This window comes from Dreissena polymorpha, chromosome 7, assembly GCF_020536995.1.
Source record: "Dreissena polymorpha isolate Duluth1 chromosome 7, UMN_Dpol_1.0, whole genome shotgun sequence".
Lineage (NCBI taxonomy): Eukaryota > Metazoa > Mollusca > Bivalvia > Myida > Dreissenidae > Dreissena > Dreissena polymorpha.
In genome coordinates this window covers 38,309,153-38,336,910 of record NC_068361.1, presented here as the reverse complement: position 1 = coordinate 38,336,910, position 27,758 = coordinate 38,309,153, and the positions used below count along the sequence as shown (strand labels likewise).

Sequence of the window (27,758 nt, the reverse complement as noted above, 5' to 3'; positions counted from 1 at the left end):
ATCAGGGACGACACTTTCCGCCTAAATTGGATTTTTGCTAAGATGATACTTCATTTAAACGAACAATGTGAAAAAGCGAAAGTGTCGTCCCTGATTAGCCTGTGCGGACTGCAAAGATTATCTGGAACGACACTTTACGCACATGCATTATGCCCAGTTTTCTGACAACACGACTCAAATACAGGCTCCATCTGCACATGGTTCACTGTGAATTTAATTGACATGTCTAGTTATATACATAAACTTGTGACTTTGAGTAATACATGTGAGCCGTGCGCTGTGAAAAGAGGTTTTAAATGCATGTGCTTATAGTGTCTACACAGATAAGCCTGTGAATGCCTCACAGGCTAGTCAGGTACGACACTCTCCGCCTCAACTTGATTCTTGCTAAGAAGAGAATGTCTTTAAAAAAAAATGTCGTACATGCGGAAAGTGTCGTTCCTGATAAGCCTGTGCGGACTTCACATGCTAATCGTGGACGACTCTTTACGAACATGCATCAAACACATTTTTCACAGAGCACGGTCCATATCATTTCATCAAATGTATTTATTTTTCGTAGATACTATTAATGTTCATTATGGTCTCATGTTATTGCTTGTTTTAATGATGTTGTTACATTCATCGTGCGATCTTTATACGTAAGTTATAAGAGTTTAAATTTTCCTTCTAGTGCCATAGCGCGATTTATTCCCCATAATTATATCCCCGCGTCACTCAATAGCTGTCAATTAAATCAATTGATAGACCATTTAGGCTTTGTTTAACGCCGCAACATGGTCACAAACAACCAGTGTTGAAGTAATGGAATATAAGTAAAATAAGTGGTCTAGGCGATTAATTACATGACGACAGGTCAATGACATGTACTTGTCTGTGTACAATGGGCAAGCTTCCAAACTGGTGATATAAACTCAACATTTTGTGCATACATAACACAATTAATTTCCATATAATTGAAATCAATTAATGATGAATATTGTCATTCACGAGAAGGCGAATGAAACTAAATTGTAGCATTTTTTGTATCTCATTACATTATCATTACTAAGTGCCGTGTAATTGAACACAAAATACACAATGAATTGAAGTAATTTCTTGAATACAAGCAATAACATATCCTTCAAACAAGTCTTCACTTCGAACTAAGTAAAATATACAGTGTTTTATTAGCACTTAATTCACAAAAAGTTCAAACTTATTCTACTGTAATAAGCGACCTTTCTTTCTGAAAAATGTGTGTATAATTAAAGATTGCTTCGTTATTAACATCCTACACTGCTATTTAACGAAAGTGTGCTGATACAATGAGATTAAATAAAATGCACAGCGACGTAAACTGACAGGACAATCAAATGTAAAGCGGTTGATGAGTTACACAGATCCGTTTCCCAGACGCACGCCCCCCCCCCCCCCCCTTGATTCCTTCTTCGGTTCTTGATCCGCATCCAAAGGCAGAGATTCTTGTAAATGCACATATCCTTGCCGCAACTGGGGTGGGTGGGAATAAAGGGCTAAATTAATATATTGTATATGCATACAATAATGAGACGCAATCCCTACCTCCGAAAGCGAATTTTATTTGTGGTTTTCATCTGTTTACTCAATATAGTTTCCACCCACCCCTATACAAGATCGCGTCAAACATGTTTATCTTTCAGAAAAAGCTCAATTACTGTAGAATTCATCTTTAATTTAAAATTGTCAAATTCCTAAAATACTGATACAAAACTACAACTACAGCTAAGGAAATAAACAGCAAGTTAAGTCAAGATAAAGAGAGAAAAATAATACGAAATAAACGCAAATCACTTTCTTACTGATCTGGCTGGAAAACAATTAATAATACAACTTAATTCAACTAAACCCATTTATGCCTAGTGGACTCTCCCATCCTTCTTAATTGGATAAATTTATTTCCAAAATTAGGGATGTCTAGTATATTTATTTGTATATTTAGAATATTTCTTACAGAAATTCTTTTAAGAAAACAGCGCAGACGCATATGAGACGCCGCATCATGCGGCGTCTCATCTGGATCTACGCTGTTTGCCAAGGCCTTTTTTCTGGACGCTAGGCATAAATGGGTAAAACACGCGGCACTTATATAGACAAGCAAACCGGGCCTCAAGACTTATTTCCGATTCGGACTTTTTTCCAGATAAAACTTATAGTATGCAAAAAGACTCTGGAAGTGATCTGTTTGTCCCACGTGATTATTTAATAACAACAACAATAACATGAGACGCTTTTGAAATAAGCTTGCAAATATGAATATGCTGATTCGACCAAGGATTTCGGAACGTTAAATTATACGGTGTATGTAAATAATATTAATTGAATAGTTATATAATATCTTGCTTTGATAAATAAAAAACAATAGTTAGCTCCTTTATGTACACGTCCCTTTACTTTGATGTGGTAGATTTAATGAAAGATAAATATGAATGCATAAATTTAAAAAAAAAGTACTATCAAATAGAAAATAATATAAAAACAACGTGTCAGTGGAGTATCGGTACGAACAAGTAATTGAAAATAAAGTATTGTTCAAATGCGATTTAATCAAATAATAAAAAGAGATTCAATTTTATTCAGGCAGCAGCGCTGTTTGTTTTTAAATCAATACGAGTTTTGCAATACAACGAGAGAGCAATACTATCTTTCAAAAGTGTTATTAGGATTAAAGATAGCTCATTATAACAATTGAAATGGAAAAAAAAGCAACTGGGAATGGTAGTATAAACAATCACTGCACAAATCAATAACACAATGTATTTGAAAATCCAAAGTTCGCGTCCGATTTACTTATCGATCAACGAATAATAAGCTCGCTTTAAGTCACTGTTTAGCAAACACTGAATTAAAATACAACAAAAGCGTTTAAACAGAACAAGCTATTAGGCTTATAAAGTAAAGTTTACAAAAGATTGTGGAAGCGATTAGAAACCAACTGTATACTACAATTGGATATATACTCTCTTATTTAATACGCGGTGAGTGAATTTATAAAGGAAATACGGGTTTATTTTTGTTTATTTTGTCTTTTATAGGTAACATCGTTCAAATGATATATATATTGAACCAAAGGAAGTAAATTGTCAAAAATTGTTTTTATATTCAGTAGTTTTCCGACCAAGATGTGTATTGAAGTTTTTTCATGTTCAAGGTAGTGGTTTGACATGAATGCAACACAACTTTAATGATATAGAATCGTGTATAATTAAACGAATGTGTTGTGTGTGTTTTTTCAAACGGGTTAATTTTGTGTCTGATAGTTTTTTCTTTTTTTATTTACGAAATAAAGATTTCCAATTATTTCATTTTAAAACTTCGTCTCATGTTTCACCTTTTAATTATGCGAATAAACACGTTGTGGCTGTTATAATGCCGCAGTCTGTTTTAAGTCTCTCTTTTGTTGGATTTGATTATTTGGATACATAGTAATACATATGTGTCTTGATCTGAGAAAATTGGGCTTAATGCATGTGCGTAGAGTGTCATCCTATATTTGCCTGTGCAGTCCGCACAGGCTACTTAGGGACGAAACTTTCAGCCTAAACTTGATTTTCGGTAAGGACGGACTTCCTTGAAACTAAAAATACCATACAAGCGGAAAGTGTCGTCCCTGATTAGCCTGTGCGGACTGCACAGGCTAATCTGGGACGGCACTTAACGCACATGCATTATGCCAAGTTTTGTCAGAACGCGACTCATATTGTGATTGGCTTGCAACGCGTGGGGTTGTATTTGTGGTGCTATCAAGAGAACATTTGAGTACCATGTTCAGACCATAACAAAGGCTTTGACATCAAGAGTGTTTACGAATAGACGAATTTATGAATTTATGTCCTGTTGAGCCAGTGGGAGGTATCTTGTGGAATTATATGCTGTTTAAAAAAATGATTTATTGTGTGTTAAAGAATTCCATATCGTTTAAAAGTGATGAAAGTAAAACTTACTGGCATTAGTGAGTCGATCTTTCCGTCGTATTGTTTTTACTACTCTTTCAAGCAGATACAAAATATGTATCCAGAAGATAGCAAGATTTACATTGTAACTCTCCATTCAGTCCAGGGGCAAACTTCCCACTGGCGCCACTATATGGTATTTTTTAAACGCGATCCACAAATTGCAAACGTGCGTCAAACGCAATCTTCTTCCGCTGACCTTTAGGTGTAAGTTTTAGGCACGCGATCAAAGTGCGACAACACAAATAGGTGTTAGGGTGTCCGCAAAAAATGTCGTCCGTCTTCCGCAATAACACGTTTTGACTTTTCGCGGCTACATTACGAGAAAAACGACGGGCGTTCAACGCAGGTTCGACGTTCGTTGTGCGCACGGCGCCCTTACGACGGATGGTATGATGCACGTCCGACGCATCAATTTAAAGGGGCCTTTTCACGTTTGGGTAAATTGACAAAATTGAAAAATGTTGTTTCAGATTCGCACATTTTCGTTTTAGTTATGATATTTGTGAGGAAACAGTAATACTGAACATGTACCATGCTCTAAAATAGCAATTATATGCATCTTTTGACGATTTGAAAACCCCAAAAATATAAAGCGTTGCAAAGCGAAACGAATTAATAATTTTGAGAGTTCTGTTATTGTCGTTATATTTTGTGAAACTACGAGGATTAGTTATATGAAGTATAAAATACACCTGTCATTGTATCGGAAGGATGTCCGAGTGGTCTAAGTGTGAGACTTTTTACTCCAGTGCTCCAGGGGTCAGTGGTTCGAGCCCTGCTGAGGGTTACCTTTTTTTCTTTTTTTAATTTTATTCTTGATTTTTACTGGGGCTTTTTATATCCAATGTTAACATTTATTAATATAAAGCATTTAATGACAAACTTCAAAACATGCCAAAATCTGTGAAAAGGCCCCATTAAGCGCTTTCACGTATGTCAATTGAGTTAGTTTCGACGTAAAATTACGACGCACGTTCGACGAAGACACCTGTTATGAACGCGGCTTACAAATGAGTTTTATAAAAAACTTTGATGTGTTACTCCTTATCAAATGAGTTGGTGGGTTTATAAGGGTGTACGTTGCAAACAAAACAACAGTTGTGTTGGCATTATTCAACAACCCCTTTACTCTGCATGTGCGAGTACCGGTACTTCAATATTAATATCCATGTATGCCACCAAACAGCAGATATGTCATAATAATGTTTATTATTGTGGATTTATGTGCAATTATGGAATAATAGGGCAGAAAATCAATATTAATCGAACGTGTGTCAATTATACATTGAAATATTGAAGCCTCAGAGATGTTACCAACAGCGAAACTAGTATCGTCCATGCGAAACCAAACAAACAATACACGCCGTGGTTAACTATAAGGTATTCCCTTGAAACGTAGAATGCAAAGCATTTAATGTTTGAACCGTGTTAACCGACTTTCAACACTCTGAGGTACACTTATATGGGATAAAAGCTTTTTAAAGATTAATTTATTGTTAATGACAATATTTCAGAACCCAGCATCTTATTGTAAAACCCGGCATTATCACAACGGATTTGTGGCAACCCTATCAGCTTAGTTGCCTCGCCCGAACTTGTGTATAAGAATTAAATAATCACAGTTGTTTGTATTCGTTTACAGATATAAAGTGACCCGCGCGAACCATCTTCTAAGACACGAATCAGTTGGCTTACCAAACCAAAACAAAATCTACATCAACTCCGTTTGACAGTTAACGAAGATTTCTAAATACAAGCGTTCGCAGCAGAAAAGGAACAACATTAAAGAACTAAACCGTTAAACACACAAACAAATCTTCACAAGCACATCCAATCGCAGCGGGAAATAAGAGACAAGAACAATGAGCGAATTCAAGACCTCGTTCACGGCGATTCTGAACCGCGATCTAAAGCACATCTACAGCGGATTCCCCAGGACTCTCACGTACCGCCACTCAAATCCCTACCCTACCCAGGAGCAGATGCGAATGAAGGTAGGCGAGGTTCGTGAACTTGTTATTAGATGTAGTTGAATGACTTTAGTTTAGTTAAAACCTATTTATTTGAGTCGTGTTCTGAGAAAACTGGGCTTAATGCATGTCGTAAAGTTTCGTCCCAGATTAGCCTGTGCAGTCCGCACAGGCTAATCAGGGACGACACTTTCCGCCTTAACTTGATTTTCGGTGAGGATGGACTTCCTTGAAACTAAAAATACTATAAAAGCGGGAAGTGTCGTCCCTGATAAGCCTGTGAGGACTGCACAGGCTAATCTGGGACGACACTTTACACACATGCGTTAAGCCAAGTTTTCTCAGAACGCAACTCAAATGCATCACGAACGTCTAAGGCCTTTTGAAACGCTCTCGAGTACGTTTCCTTGTTAAAACAACTATTTGGTGTCTCATGAGGGGGTCTAAAGAACGCTCCCACAGTTTGGATTGAACCAATGACCATTCGGTCGCTATACGGACGCCATGTCCAATACGCCATGGCCACTGCGATCTTGTAATAAGATGTTCATTCAATTCCAAGACGTGTCGTGTGAAAACAGCGCGAGCAGAATGTGAGTTTTGTTTTTCCTCGCATCCGCTTTTGCATTCGTGGTTTTGTTGTTTTGCTAGGGGGTATTTCGCTCAACGCTTGTGTGTGTTTTCTGCTACGCTATTACTACTTTATACATGTGATTTATTTGTTACATTTCTAAGTAGTTTTTTTTAATGATGACGATGGTGAAGATGATGATGGTGTTGTTATTGACGGTGTTATTATTAATGATGTTGATGGTGAAGATATTGATGGCGTCGTTGTCGATGATATTAGTAATATTGATATTGAGGATGAAAAATAATAATGGTAATGCTTTTGTTTATAATACTGTAACGATCAATGAAAATAACACACATCCTCGGGTCCCGAATTCGACTCATTCCTTTCCTCGCCATTCCTCTAATATTACTTAAAGTGTAACGGACACATAAGTTGTGGGTATTTAACAATGATTCACACGGTGTCCGACCATAATACACGCAGATTTCTTTCAATTACAGGATGAAAGTTCAAAGCTAAAGACGTACGTGTTGAAGTCGTCCGAGTTCGTGCCCGAATACAGCTGCCTCATCCCGAGAGCGCCTGCCTTCCGGGTCCTGTCCCGCCACCATGTTGATGACCTAGTTGTTCGCCTGTCGCAACCAACAATTGCTAGCAAAGGTAAGTCATGCCATAACACCACGTCGATGACCCAGCAAACATAATTCATGTCATAACACCACGTCGAAGATCTAGCAAACGTAAGTCATGTCATACCACCACGTCGACGATATAGCTAACGTAAGTCATGTCATAACACCACGTCGACGATCTATCAAACATAAGTCATGTCATAACACCACGTCGACGATCTATCAAACGTAAGTCATGTCACGCCACCACGTCGACGATCTAGCAAACGTAAGTAACTTTCCGCCTAAATTGGGTTTTTGCTAAGAAGAGACTTCATTTTAACGTTAAATGTCATAAAAGCGGAAAGTGTCGTCCCTGATTAGCCTTTGCGGACTGCACAGGCTAATCTGGGACGACACTTTACGTACATGCATTATACCCAGTTTTCTCAGAACGCGACTCATTTCATTGAGAAACAATACTAGAAACCACATGACTTAAGCGATTGTATACTTGATACTGGCTAGTTTTCTGTAACAATTTAATAGGGAATGTAGTTTTTAAAAAGCAACAACACAACTCGATTGAAATAAATCCTTGAACACTTAATTACATTTGTTGTGTGGTTTACATTAAATGCCAGTGGGTTATTGTATTTATCTATTGTTCTCTGTGTAAGAACAATTATTTTTTCAACCGCATGATAATTATGCTGTCAAGTGTATACCAAATCACTGTGTTTTTTTCAATGCTACAACCGCATGGATATTTCTCTCTCATGTGTGTCCCCATTTTTTTACTGTGACTTTGATATATTCTTTTTAAGGAATTTCGCTCACAAGCGACCACGACACGATCCTCAGAAAGCACGAGTCCAACAATAAATATCTCGGACTCCGCTCCATAGACGAACGGGAACAGACGATGATTACCGAACGCGTGTCAAGGCCGACCCAGTCGTCAAGGACGCGCGAATTTCAGACCAGACGACAGATGACCCATATTTAGTTTTCCCGCCGATTTTGATCACAATAATTAAGTAAACATTCTTATGAATAAATCCAATTTATTTCGTCTATTGACTCTTAGTACAGTTTCCTGCTCTCAGGGGAAACAACTCTTATATTTTCAAATTAAACGTTTAAGTAAGTTATTTATATTCTTCAATGTCTGGGTTTTTTTTTAGAATACTTGTTACCATAACAGATAATAATAATGTGCATTGACATTTGAAAAAAAGATCACGTAAACAACCAATTATGTGTGTAACGCTTTTCAACACAGAGCATTTAAATGATTGTGTTATGCTAGTTTTGCTCTTTATATTACGTAAACGCTGACAGCGGATGAAACTCACATGCGACGAACCGCGTCATGCAAAAACGGGTCTTATGCCATATACGACCAGGGTAGTTCGAGACCAGCCTGCGTAGTCGAGCCGGGAGCTACCCTGTCCGCTTATGAGAGCAAGAACCATCCGTGACTTACAGCGGACGGTATCTCCTGACCAGACTGCGCGATCAGGGAACTGGTCTGGGGCTACGCTTGCGCATATGGCCACAGACCTATATTCGCACGTCGTTGAACACACTCAATAGATTGATAGGTAGAAATTGTTATATGTTATCATATTGATACATTGTGATAGTATGAATTTACACTTACCTTACAGTATTATGTGTTGTATTATGTACTTGCATCGTGTACAGTAGAGGAATTGTTATTTATTATTTAATAATCTGTTTGTTGTTCTCTGTAGTTGTCATTTTTATTAAAGTATATAATAAATGCGTTGTGAACTGTATTTAATGCAAGCAATACAAAATCCTAACAGGCGACGTATTCTTGTGTGTGTCACGCAATCATTGAATTGCTCATATTTCATAAATATCACGTATGTAAGATAACTATCTAACACTTTTATAAGTACAACGTTCACATCCTTCTGCTAGTAACTGAAAGCTACGCTTCTTGAAACGGAGGTGAGGAAAGAATTCACGTAGAAATGATTGTACAACCGGTGCACCCAAAAACTATGTGGCCGGGCAATGGATCGATGCCGCGATTTGACTTGTAGTCAAGCGCTCTGCCAACTGATCTACAAATCCGAAGATCGCGTGTTCGATCCTAAGCCCGGCAACATACTTGAAATCGTTGTTTAATGTGAGCTGAAATAGATCGGCATACTATTATTGAAGGTTGCATCTATATGTTGATGACTAAATGACGTCACTGCGGGTATCAGAGCATGAAATTTTGAAAAGTGAACGGTATTCCTTGCACATATTTTTAATTCGCATTTTGACCGAAAACAGAATGTAAATACGTGACTTTATGTAGATTTTCTAACAGCGTAAGGAACAATATATTGTACAAAAACAATGGGTGTACAATTTTATCTCTTCATCTAGTAAACGTCGTCTATTGTGCATTTCAATGTACCTGCAGTAAAGTTTTCATTGTAACCTGGGTAATTTGACATTTGTTATGCCTATCGATATCCGAACAGGGAGCCACTATGTTTAACCCTTTCAGTGCGGGAACCGGATTTTGAAGGCCTTTGCAAACAGTTTGGATCCAGATGAGACGCCACAGAACGTGGCGTCTCATCAGGATCCAAACTGTTTGCTATTCTGATAGTGTTCTTTGAAAAAAATCGAAGAAAATGCTAATTTTAGAAGTTCAGCAAAAGACATTTTAGCAGACGACAAATTTCCCAGCATGCAAAGGGTTAATTACTCAAATTACTTGCGAGATTCGCCACGAACAGTTTAGACCAAAGAAACATGTGTGTATTTATAGATTTTTGTTTAGACTCCTCCCAATCTGCATTATTATTTTTCAGTAATCAAACATCAACATTTGCATTTTATATTATCACATTCTATACTTCTTTCGCTTTTGGGTAAAATATATATGAATCGCTGACACGTAATTCCAACAACAGCTAGTTTGCTAATAAAGTAATATAATTTAAGTATGATTGACTCGAAGCGTCAAATATCCTTTTGAGTCGACTGAAAGGAAAGCAAAATGGGTGCTAAACTCCGAAATTGCTCATGAACTATCAGCAAATATCTAGAAGTTAAGTAACAACATTCTAATTTACGAACGATTGGTTCAAAAGTGCAGACGATAGCGTAGCATTTTTGTTGCGCGTGTCCGCTATGCACTGCGTTTATAACTGTTTTTAACGGTTGGCTTAGCTAAAGAGTATAATAAACTGAAATTAATGTATATACTTTAGGCAAGTGTCATTCTCGATGTACTGACGCTTTTGAATTGCTTAAGCGCAGTGCCGGTTACAGGATCACCGTCTTTATTTCCATCCAGTTGTTAAAGCGAAGTTTTATGTAGTCAGATATATCGGGCTGGTTATTAATTATGATAACAATACAAGTAAACATAATTGTCTCGTTACAGGCACATTCATTGTGATCATGATAACGTATGTCTCAGAAGCCAGACTATCTTTTTTAATTCGGGAATTTTAGCTTCATTCCAACAAAACTGTCCGTGTGTGTGTTTTTTTTATCCATAGGCTATTATTTTCTTCTTACGTCGCCAGCAAGTGTTCTATGCCCTAAGAGCTTTGATTAATCTGTAAATCTGTCTAAATTATATCTGTATGGAATCCTTGAACTTCGTTTAGCCATACACTTACAAGATAACAAAGCTACTTTTGGACAAAAAGGGAACTGAGTGTAAATCAACGTTATGACTCTGTTTATCTTTTACTTAACCCATGTATGCCTAGCGTCTAGAAAAAAAGGCCTTGGCATGACGCGGCGTCTGATCTGGGTCTGCGCTGTTTGCTTAAAGGAATTTCTGTAAGAAATATTCTAAATATAGAAATAAATATACTAGACATCCCTAATTTTGGAAATAAATTGATCCAATTTAGAAGGATGGGAGAGTCCACTAGGCATAAATGGGTTAAGATTATGTGATTGATAGACACAAGTCGTTATAACAATTCCAGTTCCATGTTCCTGTTGTATTAGCAAAAACTAAAACTATGCGTCTTTTTTGCTTTCCTATTGATATTAAATGTTACGCATTATTTTCAATTGAGATACTATAAACTAGTATGATTTGTATTCTGATACTCGTATAAAATCACTTAAGTGGTACATTTATGAACAGTTAATGAATATCAGCCGCGCTCTGGGACAAGGTGGTTAAATGCTGTTGCTTAAAGTGTCGTCCCAGAATAGCCTGTGTAGTCCACACAGGCTAATCAGGGACTACACTTTCCGCCTTATTATTATTATTGTCGAGAACAGTCTTCCTTTAAATTCAATACAAGCGGAAAGTGTCGTCCCTTATTAGCTTGTGCGGACTGTAAAGGCTAATCTGAGACGACGTTTAACGCATATGCATTAAATCCCCTTTTCACAGAATGCGGCTAAATTAAATATAAATTTTCCGGACAAAGCTTCAGTAAATGTATCGGTTCCTTTGATATAATGTCATTTATATACATATGGAAAGGGATATTTGTTGGTTTTTGGTTTAATATAAAATTTTATTTTAAGAGTGAATATATAATCAAAAAGTTCACGAGTGGTGTAATTACCAGTGTATTTTTGTATGACCACGATTGCAATAAATATTCGATAAAACTCCAAAATTAAATATAAAATTGTTAACCTTTAATGTTAATGTCCCCAATGATCACATGTTATTTCACGAGTATATCTGTATATTTCCCTTTCACCAAATACATGAACACTTTTTACAGTAAAGTATGTGAATATATCATAACGTGGATGAAGTAGTAATATCGTAAGGAAGACAACTGTTTCTGCTATAAAATAACCAACGACAGTAACCTCCCTTGCAGTCGAAATGTGAACAGTAACGTTTGTTTCCAGTTTGGCCATAGCCGTGTTGCCGCAACGTCACTCAACCGTTTGTCGAAATACATAAATGGATCTATGGTATTCCAAAATTTCTGTATTATGTCTTTTAAAGTTGAGATAATCCGTTTTCATCAAACGACAGTGTTTTAAATTTATTTGTCTTCAGTTAAAACATATCGAGTCAAAATTAAGAACTCGTCAATATCTTTGGATGACCCTGAAAACATTTCAGCCTCAGCATACATGCATTAAATTTGAAAAAGAAGACGATTAACGTTATATATCATACATCCTGAACTCTTTAGCAAATCTTTGAGAGGGCACGCTTTCATATTTCTCGCAGACAATCTTCTGTTCCGGTGACGTCACATCCCGCAGTGACCTTTGACTTGACCTTATAGCAGCAGGCAGTGTGGGAACGCTAAGTCGCTTAGTGATCTACTAAACCTTTTCTCGGGTCGTGAGAGGCTGAGCCAATAACGCTCGGCACTTCAGGTATCTTCCGGTGAACGACCCTCGAACCTCCCGGTCGCATAAATCCGACGCTCGGCGGAGCTTGCTAATCGTCGGTGATGGCCGCGCCACGAACTTGTCGACCTCGGTCTGCGGAAGTTGCCGGAACGCCGGGGCACGTGGGATCCGGGCGTTGTAATCGTAGTCAAACTCGTAATAGCGATCCGAGAGGAATCGCTCAAGGGGATTTGTCCGGTAGTATTGCTGGCTAGACCGCTGTTGGCAGTTAGAGATTTGGGCAAGGTGAATGTTGGCAGTAATATCTTCTACGGTAAGCCGCTGTATAGATTTCGTATGTTGTTTATTGACAGTGAATGGTTAGTCACTATAAACGCCATTGTAAGGAAGTCCAGTCATGCAACATAATAGCACTTTAAAAATAAAATAACGCCGTTGCACTGAATTCTAAGTATATCCACTAAACTATCACACTAAGTAATTTCGCTAATGGACGCACTGTAGGCTGTCTATTTTGATGTTTTTAACTGATCAACAAATAAATAAGTGTTGACAACAGTGAAGTAAAAATCACTCAGGTTTATAAATCGTTTGTTAACTGCACATGAAACGCCACTATTGGCACTCTGAAAAAAAAAAGTAACTGTTTTGAGCCGACGTTCTGTAGAATATTTAAATTGCATTTGAATCATCGGGTATAATTTGAACATGCCTTGAGGAGAACCATTAGCTGTTGTAAAATACTTTAATATATAATTGCGACCATGTAGTTGCAGAGCAGATTTTGAAGTAATATACTTGTCGACCACTAAATGACGCTAAATGTCAAATATTACACCTCTGCATCGTGTCGTTTCAGAAAAGAAGATTTTGAAAAAGTGTGACCCCACATGTACCACTTGAAATAATCAAAACATGTGCATATCACCACGGTTTTATAAAACATACCATATACCAAAGCCGTGGGACTTTTTTTCTTTCACAGATGAAGAATTTTAAGATGTATGTTATGTAAATATATCCACCTCCAACCGCGGGCGTGGAAAGATTTGACCCCAAATATAGGATTTCAGCAAATTGTATAGAAGATAAATATTGGTGTCACATGGCAAATATTAAAGACGTAAGCCTTGTGTTTTTTTTAGATTTTTAAAAATTATGTTATATTTAGAACAATTAACTGTCTAACGGGCGTGGACAGTATTTATCGAAGGGGTATGATATAAAAAACCTAGAATAGGACCACTACAAGTTTTAACATCTCAAACATTAAAGTTCTGGGCTTTATCGTTTTAGATTAGAAATTTAAATTTATTATATTATCTGCTTTATAAATCATACGTTCTCTTGAGCTATGCTAGTTTCAAGCGATTTGGATAATCTTTGTAGAGGACAATAATACACAATTATTTTCCAAGTATAAATAAGCTGAGCCTGTCAGTTTCAGAACTAAATATTTTACTCTTTAAAATCTATTTTATAGCCATTGCGACCAACATAACTATCGGGCCGGAAATATTTGAAAAGCTTTGAATTATGGTCACTCAATGATAAATCTTGTTACGTTCCGTAAAAATATGTCAAGGGGTTAAGGATGAGATATAGTTTAAAGCAAATTTTTGACGACGGACGACACACGACACAAGTATACGAGCTAAATCCAATTATTCCACGAACGTAGGAACTATAACGCGTTTTGGTTTGAATCATTAACATTCTCCCACAGTAGCCTGTTGAATAGTGTCGGTAATTCGAAGCCTGTTAATGCTTTAACTGCTTCAGATGTATTGAGTTGTGACTGTTCTTCTTCAAAACATAATTACTGTCAATTTACGCTCTAGCATGATTCAATAGATTGACCTTGAAAATAAGATTCCTTAAATTATTTTATTTGAATACAAAAAGAGTTTAACATTTAAAAAATCGTAAATAGTTGAGAAAATGTGAAACAAAATAGGTATACATTAGAGGGATAACGTGAAAAAGTTTAAAAACACAAATATCAAATAAACCGGCATAAACGTATGACAAATGAGCAAGGAAACGCCGATGTAATAAATAAAAGTTTGAGCATAAATATTTATGGTAAACCAGTAAAACATATTCGGTAGCATGTAAGTTTTACTCCATATTGGATTAAACAAATTTATAAAGTTTCAATCTTCGTTTTTCGTGAAAATAGTTTAGACTATATTTGCGTATTGCATTGACGCATAACACATTTGAGTTATAGTTCGTAAATATTAATCTGGCACTTACCTTAATGCATGAATATAATACAATACCGTTACGATGAATTTATTTCCGTACTGGAAGCGATTTGAATTGATTTGGGCGTTCCTCACTGAGTGTATTGCTATATGACATCGTTAAAATGGTGCAAAATGGGCACGAACAAACACCAAATGCAAATATAATAAATTAATGCATTTGTTCGAAATTATATGGACGACAGTCGGCTTTTATCCCGAGAGACCCGTGGAAATGTGTATTGATCCGTGTTCGAATGTCAAGATACTTCACATTTTGCAGATTTAATACTGAAAAGCATAAAACTAACACGCACATCTGTGTAAATATGCTTTTTGATTATTTAAAAGCGTCGCAAAGAGATTGTCCCTATTAACCTCTGTGGAAGCATTTATTTCGAAATTATAACAATACTGAGTATATACCGAACCAAACTATATTTAGTACGCAAATATCCATAAAAGCTTTGACTGCAAATATCGTAATAATTTCCATTCAACTACCTATGTTCTTGTCTGCAATTATACAAGATGAACCCCGTTCACGTATAAGCAAATACTTTGATAATCAACCAGAACGAAATACAGGTAAAATATATAATTATTTTTTTGAACTTAAACAATTTCCTCCGTGAGTTTCTGGTGAAATGAAATTCAAATACTTATATAATCTCAGAGATCGTAATATTTGGTTTGTGTCAAATTCGAACGCATCACTATGTGGGTTTTTTTATGAGTGCAGTGTATTTATCAGAATTTGTACGCACCGAAATATGATTTGCATTACCAATTTGTATCGACCAACTAAACAATGTGTTTGTCTGTTCAATGTTATCGTAATTTATACCCTACGCATATTAAGCCCGCAGTATTAAACATATTACGACAAATTTAAGTTGCGATGCAAATTAAAAAGATGTATGATTGATACGCACCTACCACTATGATCAACCACTATGGTAAGTTATTTTCTGTAATTAAGCCTCGCTGCGTGAAAAACTTGCTTTCCGCTTTGATGGTAGTTTCCGTTTAAAAGAAGACCCTTATAAGCACAAATCCAGCTTATGCGGAAAGTGTCGTTCCAGATTAGCCAGTGCGCAGCTCACAACCTATTCTAGGACGACACTTCACGAACATGCATTAAGCCCCATTTTCCCAGAGCGTTGCTCAAGTCTTTTTATGTTGGTCACTCTTACATGTGCCTTTATTTCTAGGTGCAAATTGATCGTATGTGTCAATTTTGTTGTGAGCTGAAAAAATAGGTCGTAACTTAAGATATTTCATAAGACCATGAACTACACATTGCCGTTAACTTGTCGATAAACAATACTATTTGTTTTCGTATAGGTGTCAACCCGACTGAATATTATATCTGACCGTCAGGTTCAGTTGTAGTTAAAGAGACACTTCCATGTAAAAATTGCCATAAACATGACACAATATGTATGTGCAGAAGTATCCATATCTCACACAAATTATTATCATTTAATGTTTAAAAAGCCTAACCTTGATTATAAAGACCTAGCGCACAAAAAAAACTTTATACAAAATGTTAAGTCTGTGTGTTCCAATAATATTGATTTTCATAAAACCACTACCTGTACGGTTCTATGGAAGCGTTAAATTTCGTCGAAAACTTGTATTGTGAATACATCTAAAAATGGTGGATTCACTTCGTAAAAGAACTTTGTATAAATAACATATACATGTGGGTAATTTACTATGATATACCGGTAAACGACTGCTGCATGAATAACGTAAGCGGGGACATTTCTGTACATTATGGAATTAAATACATGTTTTGCATATAATTTAGGCCTATAAATGCAAAAAGGAACAATATATACCGGGTACATACATATAGTTCTTCCATTATTGCATAAACTCTATCTATAATGCCCTCTGGCGGGTGCAGAAACTTGGAAAAAGGAGGGCTTGAACGGGGGAAATCGTGTATTAACAATGCGATTCACGTGCCGTTCAAGCCCTGTTATGTGTATTTCATATCCATAATCTGGTCCACGCGCAGGTACTTCCCTTCTCCAGCCTTCGACGACTTTCCAAGCATAAATGGGGAACTGAATAAGCACCAGTTTCCTCATGCATGCAGGGATAATGATTATTTCAATCCCATTTTTAAGTTATACCATCTGCACTCTCTTGAAAACAGCTTTATTTTATTGGCTACGTCAATGAAGTTAAGGTTGTTTACTCAAAACTTTCAAAAGACTATGCTGTAAATGTAATTGTTTATGTACCTTCAACGTTCCTACTGTAAATGCCAAAATAATTCATCATTTCTTACTTTGCGCGGCTGCATTTCAACTTTGCATTAATCCACTGTTTAAACACATTTTAAATCGAAAACTGCCTATCCGAAGGTAAAGCCTCGTCATTTCGAATGATGACCGAGTGAAGCATATGTAAAACACAACCTTGAACTGTATTGAAATAATCGAATTATTTTGTCGATGTCGAATGAAGAAAACATATTGTTTTCAATCTTATTTAAAATTATTTGTGTATGTGTGATTTGTTTATGCAATAATAGCGAAAATACACATTTTCTCGGACATGATCATCTGCGGGCGCTCTCAAAATCAGTTCCTGCCCTCGTGCTGCGCACTCGGGCAGGAACGGATTTTTCGAGAGCCCGCAGATGATCATGCCCTCGAAAACGTGTAGTATCCCTATATTCATTCATACGAAGTCAGAAGTATTGGAAATGTGATATTATGCGACGTAGATAAAAGCATGTTGAAATGTCAAATATGGTTGATTTAACAAAGGTAATTTTCCAATATACTTTTAGCGTCGCGACTAGGCTGTTTAAATAACCATCTCAAGCAGTTAAGAATAGTTGCTTAAGACCAATTATATTCCATGTTTAGCGTCCTCAGGCGGGGATTCATGAATATAAAAAAACATAACAAGACCACGACCCAATTTTCTCAGTGTAATATAAAAAAGTTAAAGCGTTAACAAATTGATATAATACATTTTACATACGTTTTTTTTTTGCTCCAGAGTATTCAAGATACAAAGTCGTTTTTACCGCTGACATCTTTTGCTTTAATTGACATGCAAACGTGTGTTCTCGTTATGGTGTCTTAATAACATAGATCAATCAATCAATCGCAATCAAATCAAATTCTTTATTTCCCCCAGAATGGAGATTTTGAACATGTTATAATAACAGTTATCTACAAATTATGATATAAGTGCATTATAAATATACATCTGCATGTGATACAATTGAAGTGTATGATAGATACACGGTGCTTTTTTCAAGTTCATGAATACTATTTCCATAATTAAGCACTTGTTACAGGATGTTTAACATAGACATATTTTACAAGCAATATCTTATACATTTTACAATAAAAATGTATGACAGTTTCAGAAATACATTGTTCTCCCTTACTCCGAGTATTGGTTCTATTGGAGCCCCGAGCATTCTCAAGCTCATGTCTATACTGTCCATAGATTCGAGTTGATGTTTAACGTCATTTCCGAGTGCTGTGTCTATCTGGTCGAAGTAACTGTGTCTCAACGAGGACGACACTTCGCATTCACACAAAACATGTGCCAGCTGGTCGTAATATATGTGTTCGCATAGATCACATGTGTTCATGGCCAATTGAAAGGGCCTACACCACAGTTTTGCTTTAGTTAGTAGTGTATCTCTAAAGCTACATGTCTTTGAAACAGAATATAATACGGCCGGTTTAAATAATGGTTGCAAAACACACAAAAAAATAGAAATTCATTGTCAAAACGCTAAAAGTGGATGGCCGATGTGATCACTAGTTTTGAATTTGGACAAAATGTATATTTTATTGTATATTTAATATTTTAGTCTATATTTTATAAACATAACACATTTAATATGGTCGCAGTGTTTCCCGGACATGTTGTACATTTAAAAAAAAATGGGACGTAAAATAAAGAACCACTTTCGTATGACCTTGGCCTCGAGTTATCAAAGTAGGAAGTAGTTGAGTGGTTTGGGGTTCATTAGTAAAAGGACAGTGTTATTGCAGTTTTATCCCACTTTTACACCGAAATCGGTTGATTAAAGCCCCGTTGATTAAATTTCATCTATAATCAACGGCAAGGCTATAATCAATGGCACGAAATGACGTCATCAACTGCCGAACCGGGACTACTTTTTTCCACGCACCTCGTCGCCTGTATTTGCCAAGTGCATCAATAATAAAAACAATCTCAACTGTTTGTCAATCTTAATGACCTTAAAACAAATAAAAGTAGCAAAAAACCGTGTTTTTTGTCATTTATTTTTATTAAAACCTCTAGTATTATGTAAATTTAACACTATGTTGCAAATAGGTTCTGTTGTTGTTGCTCCCCTTTGAAGAAGTCAGTTCGAGTTGCTCCCCTTTGACTATAGAACACAATCGTCTGCGAAATCGTAAACCCCTCAAAATGTCTGACGAATTTGACAAAGTCAATTTCTCATTAACTTGGGATGAAATAAATAATGAACATGAGCAACAAGCAACTGAAGTGGAATTAACACTAAGCCAGTTCCAGGAACAATATGGGTTTGATCCATCTATTTTGTTCACAAATGAAATTGAATTGACCATTGAGAATGAAACCAGCCCCAGTAGTAACGCACCATCCAGTAGCAATGTCTTCCCCCCAACTTTAGATCTGCATGAGAATAAAGAGTTCTTAGATGTTAACCTCACTGATGTTGGTGATTTCATTGTCCAAAATGAAAATAAAAAGACTGTATCGAAGACCTTGTGTGACATAAACAAATTTAAAAGGTTTCTTATGTCAAAAGCTGAATCAAAAGAAATCCACCACATAGAACCAACTCTTCTTGATGAGTATTTGGCCACTTTCCTGTTGTCCCTTAAAAAGTCAAATGGCACAGATTTTGAACCAAGCTCCCTCCGTGGCATCATTGCTAGTGTTGACAGGTACCTGAAACGACATCGCTATGGATGTTCAGTCATGACAGGGACTGGAGCCCAATTTGCACTCACAAGGGACACCTACAATGCAAAGAAAAAAAGTCTTAAGAAACAGGTAAAATTGAGATGAACGGTTATAACTAAAAGAAATTTGGCAAAAATAACATATTCAACAGAAAACGTATCATTTATGACAAAATTGGGAAAAAATCCCAAGTGTAGTCTGTACGAAACTAATACCCTGTCGACATAAAGTTGCAGTTAATGAATAAAAGTCTAAAAGTCACATTAAAAGTAATACTGTAAGCCTACGAAAGATAGAATACTCAAAAAATAAATTTAAATTAAAAAATATAGTCGAAAAGTTAAATGAAACAGTATAATAAATATAAATCACCAATTTAGGGTATGGGAAACCGTCCTAGGGAGGCCCATCCGCTGAGTGATACCGACATCGATCTGCTCTGGGAGAAGGGGATCCTTGGCACGGAGTCTCCGAAAGCCTTGTTAAATACAGTCTGGTTGAACAACTGCCTTCATTTTGGCTTGCGAGGTACAACGGAGCAATACAATTTGCGGTAAGAAACATTTTTACCCACAAACACACAAAATATGTATCAATTTTTCTCATTATTTTTTCACCCCATTCACTAAGTACATCCGCTTCAACTTAAATGCTGTATTTCATTATTGTTCATATCTGACATTAAATTAAGATTCTTGTATTTTGTTAGGTGGGGAGACGTCCGCCTCCGTGTAGACTCGAATGGTGTCGAGTATCTCGAGTTAAACGAGCGGCAAACGAAAACGCGCACAGGAGAGAACATCGCTGACATAAGAAAAGTGTCTCCCAAGATGTTCGGCACTTCTGGACCAAGAAATCCCGTGTTAATTTACAAGCTGTACTCGAATATGCGTCCATCTGATTTTTCTTCAGATCAGCATCCTTTCTACCTGGCAACACGCACAATTGACACTGCATCCCAGTGGTTCTTGCGTCAACAATTGGGTGTCAACAAGCTGGGTCAGATGCTGAAGGCCATGGCAAAAGACGCCGGCTTTCCCGAGCACAAGAGAATAACCAACCACTCAGTTCGCAAATTCCTGGTCCAAAAACTTCTAAATGCAAACATTCCACCCACTGAAATCATGGCCATAACAGGGCACAAAAATGTCCAGTCCATAACCAATTATTCCACCATATCTGTTGAACAGCAGCAAAAGTGTTCCAACATTCTTGCTCAGTCCAGTAAATGTAACAAACAAACAGCTTCCTCTTGTTCACCTTCATGCACTGAAACTATGGTCGAAATGCAGCCTACACAACCACTGTCTACCGTTGAACAAGTTGATCTTGATTTTCGTCCCACCCAGTCACTTCACCAGCTAATGTCTTTCTCTCGTTCGAACAACTTTGCCTCACAATTCTTTGGTGCCACTTTCCACATTCAAAATTTTAATTTGAATAATTAGATTAAATCCAAGTTGTTATTGTTATTTCGTCACGAAATAACCACATATTACAACAAAGAAGCAAATGTTTTGCACCTCGTGTTCTAGTTGATAGTTTGAACATCGAAAGTGAATTGTGTGTGGTGTTAGGCTACGTTGTATACAAATGTAGTTCATTGTATTGAACAACTAAATGTTATATTAATGTTATAAAACTTTTAGATTTGCAATTCAATATGAATAAAATTGTTATTAGTAACGCACGATTCTTTGTCACAGAACGATATTCTGATTATTTTAAATGACAATTTGATCAGCGGTTATTTTTGGAACGCGGAGTAATACACTGATCTTGGTTACACTACAGTCATTATCAAAGTACGACAAACACTCATGAAAACTAATTTTGTTAAAATAAAAAGGTTTACTGAATAAAAAAGTGGGATAAATAGAATAATAGGTTAGTGTTGATTATAGATCAGGTTTATCATGCTCGGCACGAAAACGAAAAAGCACTCGCCAAGGCTCGTGCTTTTTGTTTTCTAAGCCTCGCATGATAAACCTGATCTATAATCAACACTAACCTATTATTCTCTATATATCAGATACATTGTTATTCTTGAAACTTTATCAAATATTGACAGGGTAGAATAACACTGTCAGTTAAATAGTGTTCCTGTTGTATAAATGTTTTGCTATATTTCTAAATTTAAATAAATTAGTGAATAATTACGATTAAAATTATCCAATTACATAACAATATGTTCTAAATGTCTCATGTTATACATTTAATATGTATATACTAGGACATCGTCTCAATCAGATATTTTAAAATGCATTTGCATTGCTTTGTCCTATTTCATAATATTTATTAGAAGTTAATTGTGCGCAATGTTTACCTATTGAATTTAGCTTGTGTTGCTTTACTTTATAATTAAAACATTGATTTGAATGGTTCGACAACGTAGTAATTTCGAAAGAAAACTCTTAGAATATAAATAAACTTTAAATAATTTGTTTTGAAACGTATATAGATGTTTTGAACTTTGGGTGTGTCAACAGTTTTATTTGTATAAATGCTTCTTTTAACAGTAATTGAAACAAATTGGCATTTATTTTTTTGCATCTGGAGACGTTGACACTTTAAATAACACGTAAGATTCGTGATAAAATGTATGGGCTGTTTTAAAGCAAATGTACACTGTATGGCAGCTTTTGTTTAGAGTCAATTAATTTTAAATGAAATATTAGCACTAGGTTATAAATGTTTATTTGGGCTTTAAAACCCATTGATCACACCGGTAATGTGGATACTTTGATAACTGATAGCACTTCGATAACAGAGAACAAATAAAGCCACGCACGAGATGTGAGTTCTTGTGTTCATTCAGTTTTCAGACAAGGACCTTTTGGCCAATTAATGGTTAATAAATTCGTACTGGGAAGAAAGAAAATCGCGGGAAAACTGTAGATTTTATGGGAAAAAACACGATAAAATTAATTTAATTTCGTTGGAAAAAAAGTTGTCAGCTCTTTTAATGTGACACAATATTACTGATAATCACTTAATTCGCAAGTTTTGGCATTCTATGTGTAATTAATAGATCTCATCGTGTTACGCTTATTTATGAAACCACACGGACAGTCCCTCAAAAGTTAATTCTTGCGCATCATAGGCATCATTATTTTTAATTGGTATGAGTATACATGCATAACATTTTAAATAGAAGACCATAAACGTTATATATCATACATCCTGAACTCTTTTGCAAATCTTTGAGAGGGAACACTTTCATATTTCTCGCAGACAATTCTCTGTTCCGGTGACGTCACATCTCGCAGTGACCTTTGACTTGACCTTATAGCAGCAGACAGCGTGGGAACGCTAAGTCGCTCAGTGATCTGCTCAACCTTTTCTCGGGTCGCAGGTGGCTGAGCTAATAACGCTCTGCACTTCCGGTATCTTTCTGGGGAAGATCCTCGGACCTCCCGGTCGCATAAATCCGACGCTCGGCGACGCTCTCTAACCGTCGGTGATGATAACCGCGCCACGAGCTTGTCGACCTCGGCTTGAGGGAGTTGCCGGAACGCCGGGGCACGTGGGATCCGGGCGTTGTATTCGTAGTCAAACTCGTAATAACGATCCGAGAGGAATCGCTCACGGGGATTCGACCGGTAGTATTGCTCCCTAGTCCGCTGTTGGCAGGTTAGAGATTTGGGCGAGGAGAATGTTCGCAATCTTATCTCCTCTGGTAAGCCGCTGTATAGATTCCGGATGTTGTTTCTTGACAATGAATGGTAAGTCACTATAAACGCCATTTTTAGGGATTTCAGTCATGAAGACCTTAGAACATATAAACTATATAATAACGCCATTGAGCTGAACTCTTAGTATGTATATCCGCTAAACAATTACACGTGAGTTACTTCACTTATGGACGCAGCGTTAGCTCGGCTTATTTTGATGTTTTAACTGATCATTAAGTCAATAAGTGTAGAAAAAAAGTATAGTAAAAATCACTACGGTCTAATACGTCGTTTGGTACCGGCACATGAAACTCCACACTTGGCACTCTGAAAATAAAGAGGAAATGTTATAGGCCTACGGTCTGCAGTTAAATAGTTTATTTGTACTCTGGGATATGATTGGTATGATTGAATCAAACCTTGTAGAGAACCATTAGCTGATGTAAAATGTTAAAAATACTAAATATCTAAGATTCTAGATGACCACTATAGGAGTTTATGTGCCAATTATTAAATCTCTGCATCTTGTGCTTTTAGAAAGGAAGATTTTCAAAAAATTATTTTGCTGTAAGCGTCTGTCTAAATCAAGTTGACCTCTTGGTTATGGTAAGTTTTGACCCAATATGTCATCATGTGCATCATTTGAAAACGTCAAAACATGTGTAGAAAAAATAACACTATATTATAATAAAAACCAAACACCGAAGCGGTGGGACTTCAGCGAACAGAGGTGAATGTTTTTAAGTTGTATGATATTTAAATAATTGATTATGTGTATAACAATCCACCCACCCGCGTGTGTGCCAAGGTTTTGCCCCAGTGCCCGTATTCACCAACCCATTCTTAGACCTAATAATAAAGAATAAACTTAGAACCAAGAAAAATACAACCAGCGTTGATTATATAGAGGCGACCACAGGAGATAATGTCCTTAACATAATTTATATAAGAACTGAGTTGGGAAACGCCATAAATAATAAATAAAGATAAAAGCTTGTATATTTATTTATAACATCAACATCATATTTGGTTTCATGTGAGATGTATTTTATAGTGGTGGAAAGCGCAAACTTATTTAGTTTCAATCTGCGTGTGTTGTGAAAATAGTTTAGGCAGTATTGACTTATTGCAGCAAAATGAATTTACTCGGCACTGACGTTTATGAATTAAAATATAAGAATAATGTTACGATCACTATAAGTTTTTTTTCCGTACTGAAAGCGTTTTGAATAGATTCTCGATAAACTCGTGCAAAACGTGCACAAATAAATCCGAATAGATATATATGAAATAGTTCAATCGTATAATGTATGTTAATCGAGTTCACCAATGCTAGGTCAATGTTGTCGGGATATAGTTGGACAGTTGTAAAGAACCATGATCATGGACACTTAGGAACACAATAAGTGTGAGCAGTTGGGTTAATACACTTATATGAAAACGAAAAATAAATGGACTCCAAAGAAACAAAGTACCACTCTAAAGCAACAAATATAGCCTGTAACATCATTTATAGTCGTAGTACATTAATTTTCGTTGTTTGCGTGGGTTGACCAATCCTCTAATTTAACACAAACATATCGAAAAATGATCGAAACAAAAAAAAAATCATATTTTTCCAAAACCAGAAATCCAAAAAATTATCTTTTTTAAGCACAAAATTTCATCATTTTATAAAAAATATGGCCGACATTCGTCTCTAATGCCGAAACACCCGGTGAGACTTGTGTTGATATGAGCCGTGCTCTGTGAAAATGGGGTTAAACGCAGTCTGCACAGGCTTATGAGGGACGACACTTTACGCCTATACTGGACTTTTGCTAAGAAGAGACTTTAACTGAAAATGTTGTAAAAGCGCAAAGTGTCGTCCCTGATTAGCCTGTGCGGACTGCTTAGGATAATCTGGGATGACGCATTACGAACATTCATTAAACACCCTTTTCACAGAGCACGGCTCATATGTTTTCGAATATCCGGATACTTTACATTTTACAGATTAAATATTGAAGAGCACACAATAAACAAGCACTTGTGTAAGCCCGTTCACCTGCCGATACCTACTCGTAATACAATAATTTATAGGCGCGGTACATAGCAATATTGTCCCTGTTAACATCCGAATAAGCATTTTTTGTGATAATAATCATATAGTCCTTACACAAACTATTTTGAGTGTGCAAATATTGATACAAGTTTAGAATGCAAATATCGTATTAAATTGCATTCAACTATCGATTAAGTTGGTCGGCAGTTAAACAAAATGTTCACTGTTTTCGTAAATACAAAGCCAATCAAACATAATGAAATAAACATGTATTCTTAATTGGTGAATGTAAAGTGTTTTCCTCCGTCATTGATTTAAATGGCCATACAAATTACATTATATTCTTTCAGACGCCGTTGCATTTGGTATTTGTTTTATTCTAGCACATCTATTTCTTGCTTGTTTTCTGACAAAGAACATAGTTTCTCGTTATAAGTTTTCAAGATTAAACAGCGCACAAAAAGTCGCGGTCCTGAGAACATCGTATATATGTACCTATGCAGTATTTAAGTGCAAAGTATTTGTTAGATTGCATTCACACCGAAATATGATTCGCATTACACAGGTTTATCGATCAATAAACATGTGTTAGTCTGCTCAATGACATCGTACTTTAATCACAACGCACATTGGGCAAGCCTCATTACACATCTTTAGACAAATTTAAGGTGCAATCCAAACGTGAAGACTTTTAGTCAATTTTTCACGTGCCATTTATTTTAAGAGTAAATATATCCCATGCGTCCATTTTGTTCTGAACTAAAACAAGTCGTTACCCAACTTTGCTGCAAGACATTTCATAATACCGAAAAACATCCATTTTGCTTTTAATTAGCTGATAAACAACAATGAATTGTTTATGATATCACAGGTATTAATCCGACTAAATATTATGTATGACGTAACAAGCGACAATCTCATGTAAACATTGCCATAAACATGACGCAATATTTGTGCAGGGTAAGCCATATCTCAGACATGTTATAAGTATGATTTTATTTGGATATGCTCCACCTTGTTGATAAAGACATTACGCACATAAACCTCTTTCTCAAAACGGCTACATCGATCTGTATCACTAATATTGAATAACACAAACTCATTACAGTACCGTTATTTTAAGCGTTGAATATTATCAATACCTTGCCTTTTGTATACAACTTAAAAGCAATTTTTAAAGTCATCAAAATGTAAATGTAATTTGTATTTAATACCTTATGCATATTATTATGTAACTATATTCCGTTAAATACTGCTACATGTACAATACAATTGGTAACATTAATGTTATGTATGTAATCAAATAACCGCTTTACTTATTATGTATTCCATAAAAAAAGAAAACAACGTAAATATATACATACTTAGAGTGCTGTCATCCATTCACACGAATGCAAATTTGATTTGGAAAAAAGGTGTGTTTAATGCATTATAGATAAAGGAATGTTGAAATGGCAACTATGGTTGATTTAACAAAAGTAATTTTATCTCCAATAAAGACATCTTGAAAATATATCACTGTTCAAGCGTCATGCCACACGGTTCTTTAAATAACCGCTTACAGCGGTGGTTTAAGGATATTTGTTTAAGACAATTTAGGCCATACATATTAGATTCTATAGTTGAGGTTCCTTAGACAGGGAGTTTATGGATAATATAAAATGTCGAAAGTTTTTATGAATTGAGAAAACAAACATTGGGTGTTTGTTTATATAACATATTTTTGATTGTGTACACATTAAGTACTTTCAAAATGAAAAGGGATCCCACTCATATAATGATATTAGAGCAAGCATACGAGTAAGTATTTGCTGAAGCTTTTGCAACTACCATGAATACGTTTTCAACAAAATTAAATATATACCTGTCGTTAGTGAAGGCGATGATTAATAGCAAAATATATGTGTGGGTCGATGGTTTGACCTTTGGCTACAGAGTCTGCAATTAGATCAAATACAAAGTCGTTTTAATAGCTTGCTTTTTTAAAATTGACATCCAAGCGCGCCAATTTGAAAAAAAATGTAGCGGTCTACTCGACTGTGTACTTTGATATGTTGCATATTTTGAGCGGAACAAAAGGAAAATGCTTTACACAATTTTTTATTTGACATATTTTATTTTTTTATTTATAACATAACACGCGCGTTTTGACTTCCTAGCGTGTTTTACATCGGTAAATACATCGGTGCGTGAAACCAAGATTTACATCAACGTGTCGCAAAAGCTCTCGAGCTGTCTTGTGTTTATTTTACTGAAGCAAAGTAGGAAGTAGCTTAAAGATTTTGGGTGGGTAAGTGGGTAGTTATCAATGCCAGATGTTTTCTTAAATTAAATCTCTTATAAATTAAATA

General features: G+C 36.0%; 1 protein-coding gene across 3 annotated transcripts; it reads left to right on the top strand.

Annotated features, from left to right (window-relative positions):
* The first annotated feature begins 2,825 nt into the window (after window positions 1-2,825).
* Window positions 2,826-8,923, top strand: LOC127838106 (uncharacterized). 3 transcript variants are annotated; one of them, XM_052365674.1, is made up of 4 exons: window positions 2,826-2,996; window positions 5,617-5,968; window positions 7,022-7,181; window positions 7,960-8,923. In XM_052365674.1, exons 2-4 carry the CDS (start codon window positions 5,837-5,839, stop codon window positions 8,139-8,141), a joined length of 474 nt encoding a protein of 157 aa, XP_052221634.1. In that variant the 5' UTR covers window positions 2,826-2,996; window positions 5,617-5,836; the 3' UTR covers window positions 8,142-8,923. The 3 variants fall into 3 exon arrangements, with proteins under 3 accessions (XP_052221634.1, XP_052221632.1, XP_052221633.1); XM_052365672.1 differs by having other exon boundaries at window positions 5,617-5,977; XM_052365673.1 differs by lacking the exon at window positions 2,826-2,996 and adding an exon at window positions 5,224-5,354 and having other exon boundaries at window positions 5,617-5,977.
* The last annotated feature ends 18,835 nt before the right edge of the window (window positions 8,924-27,758 follow it).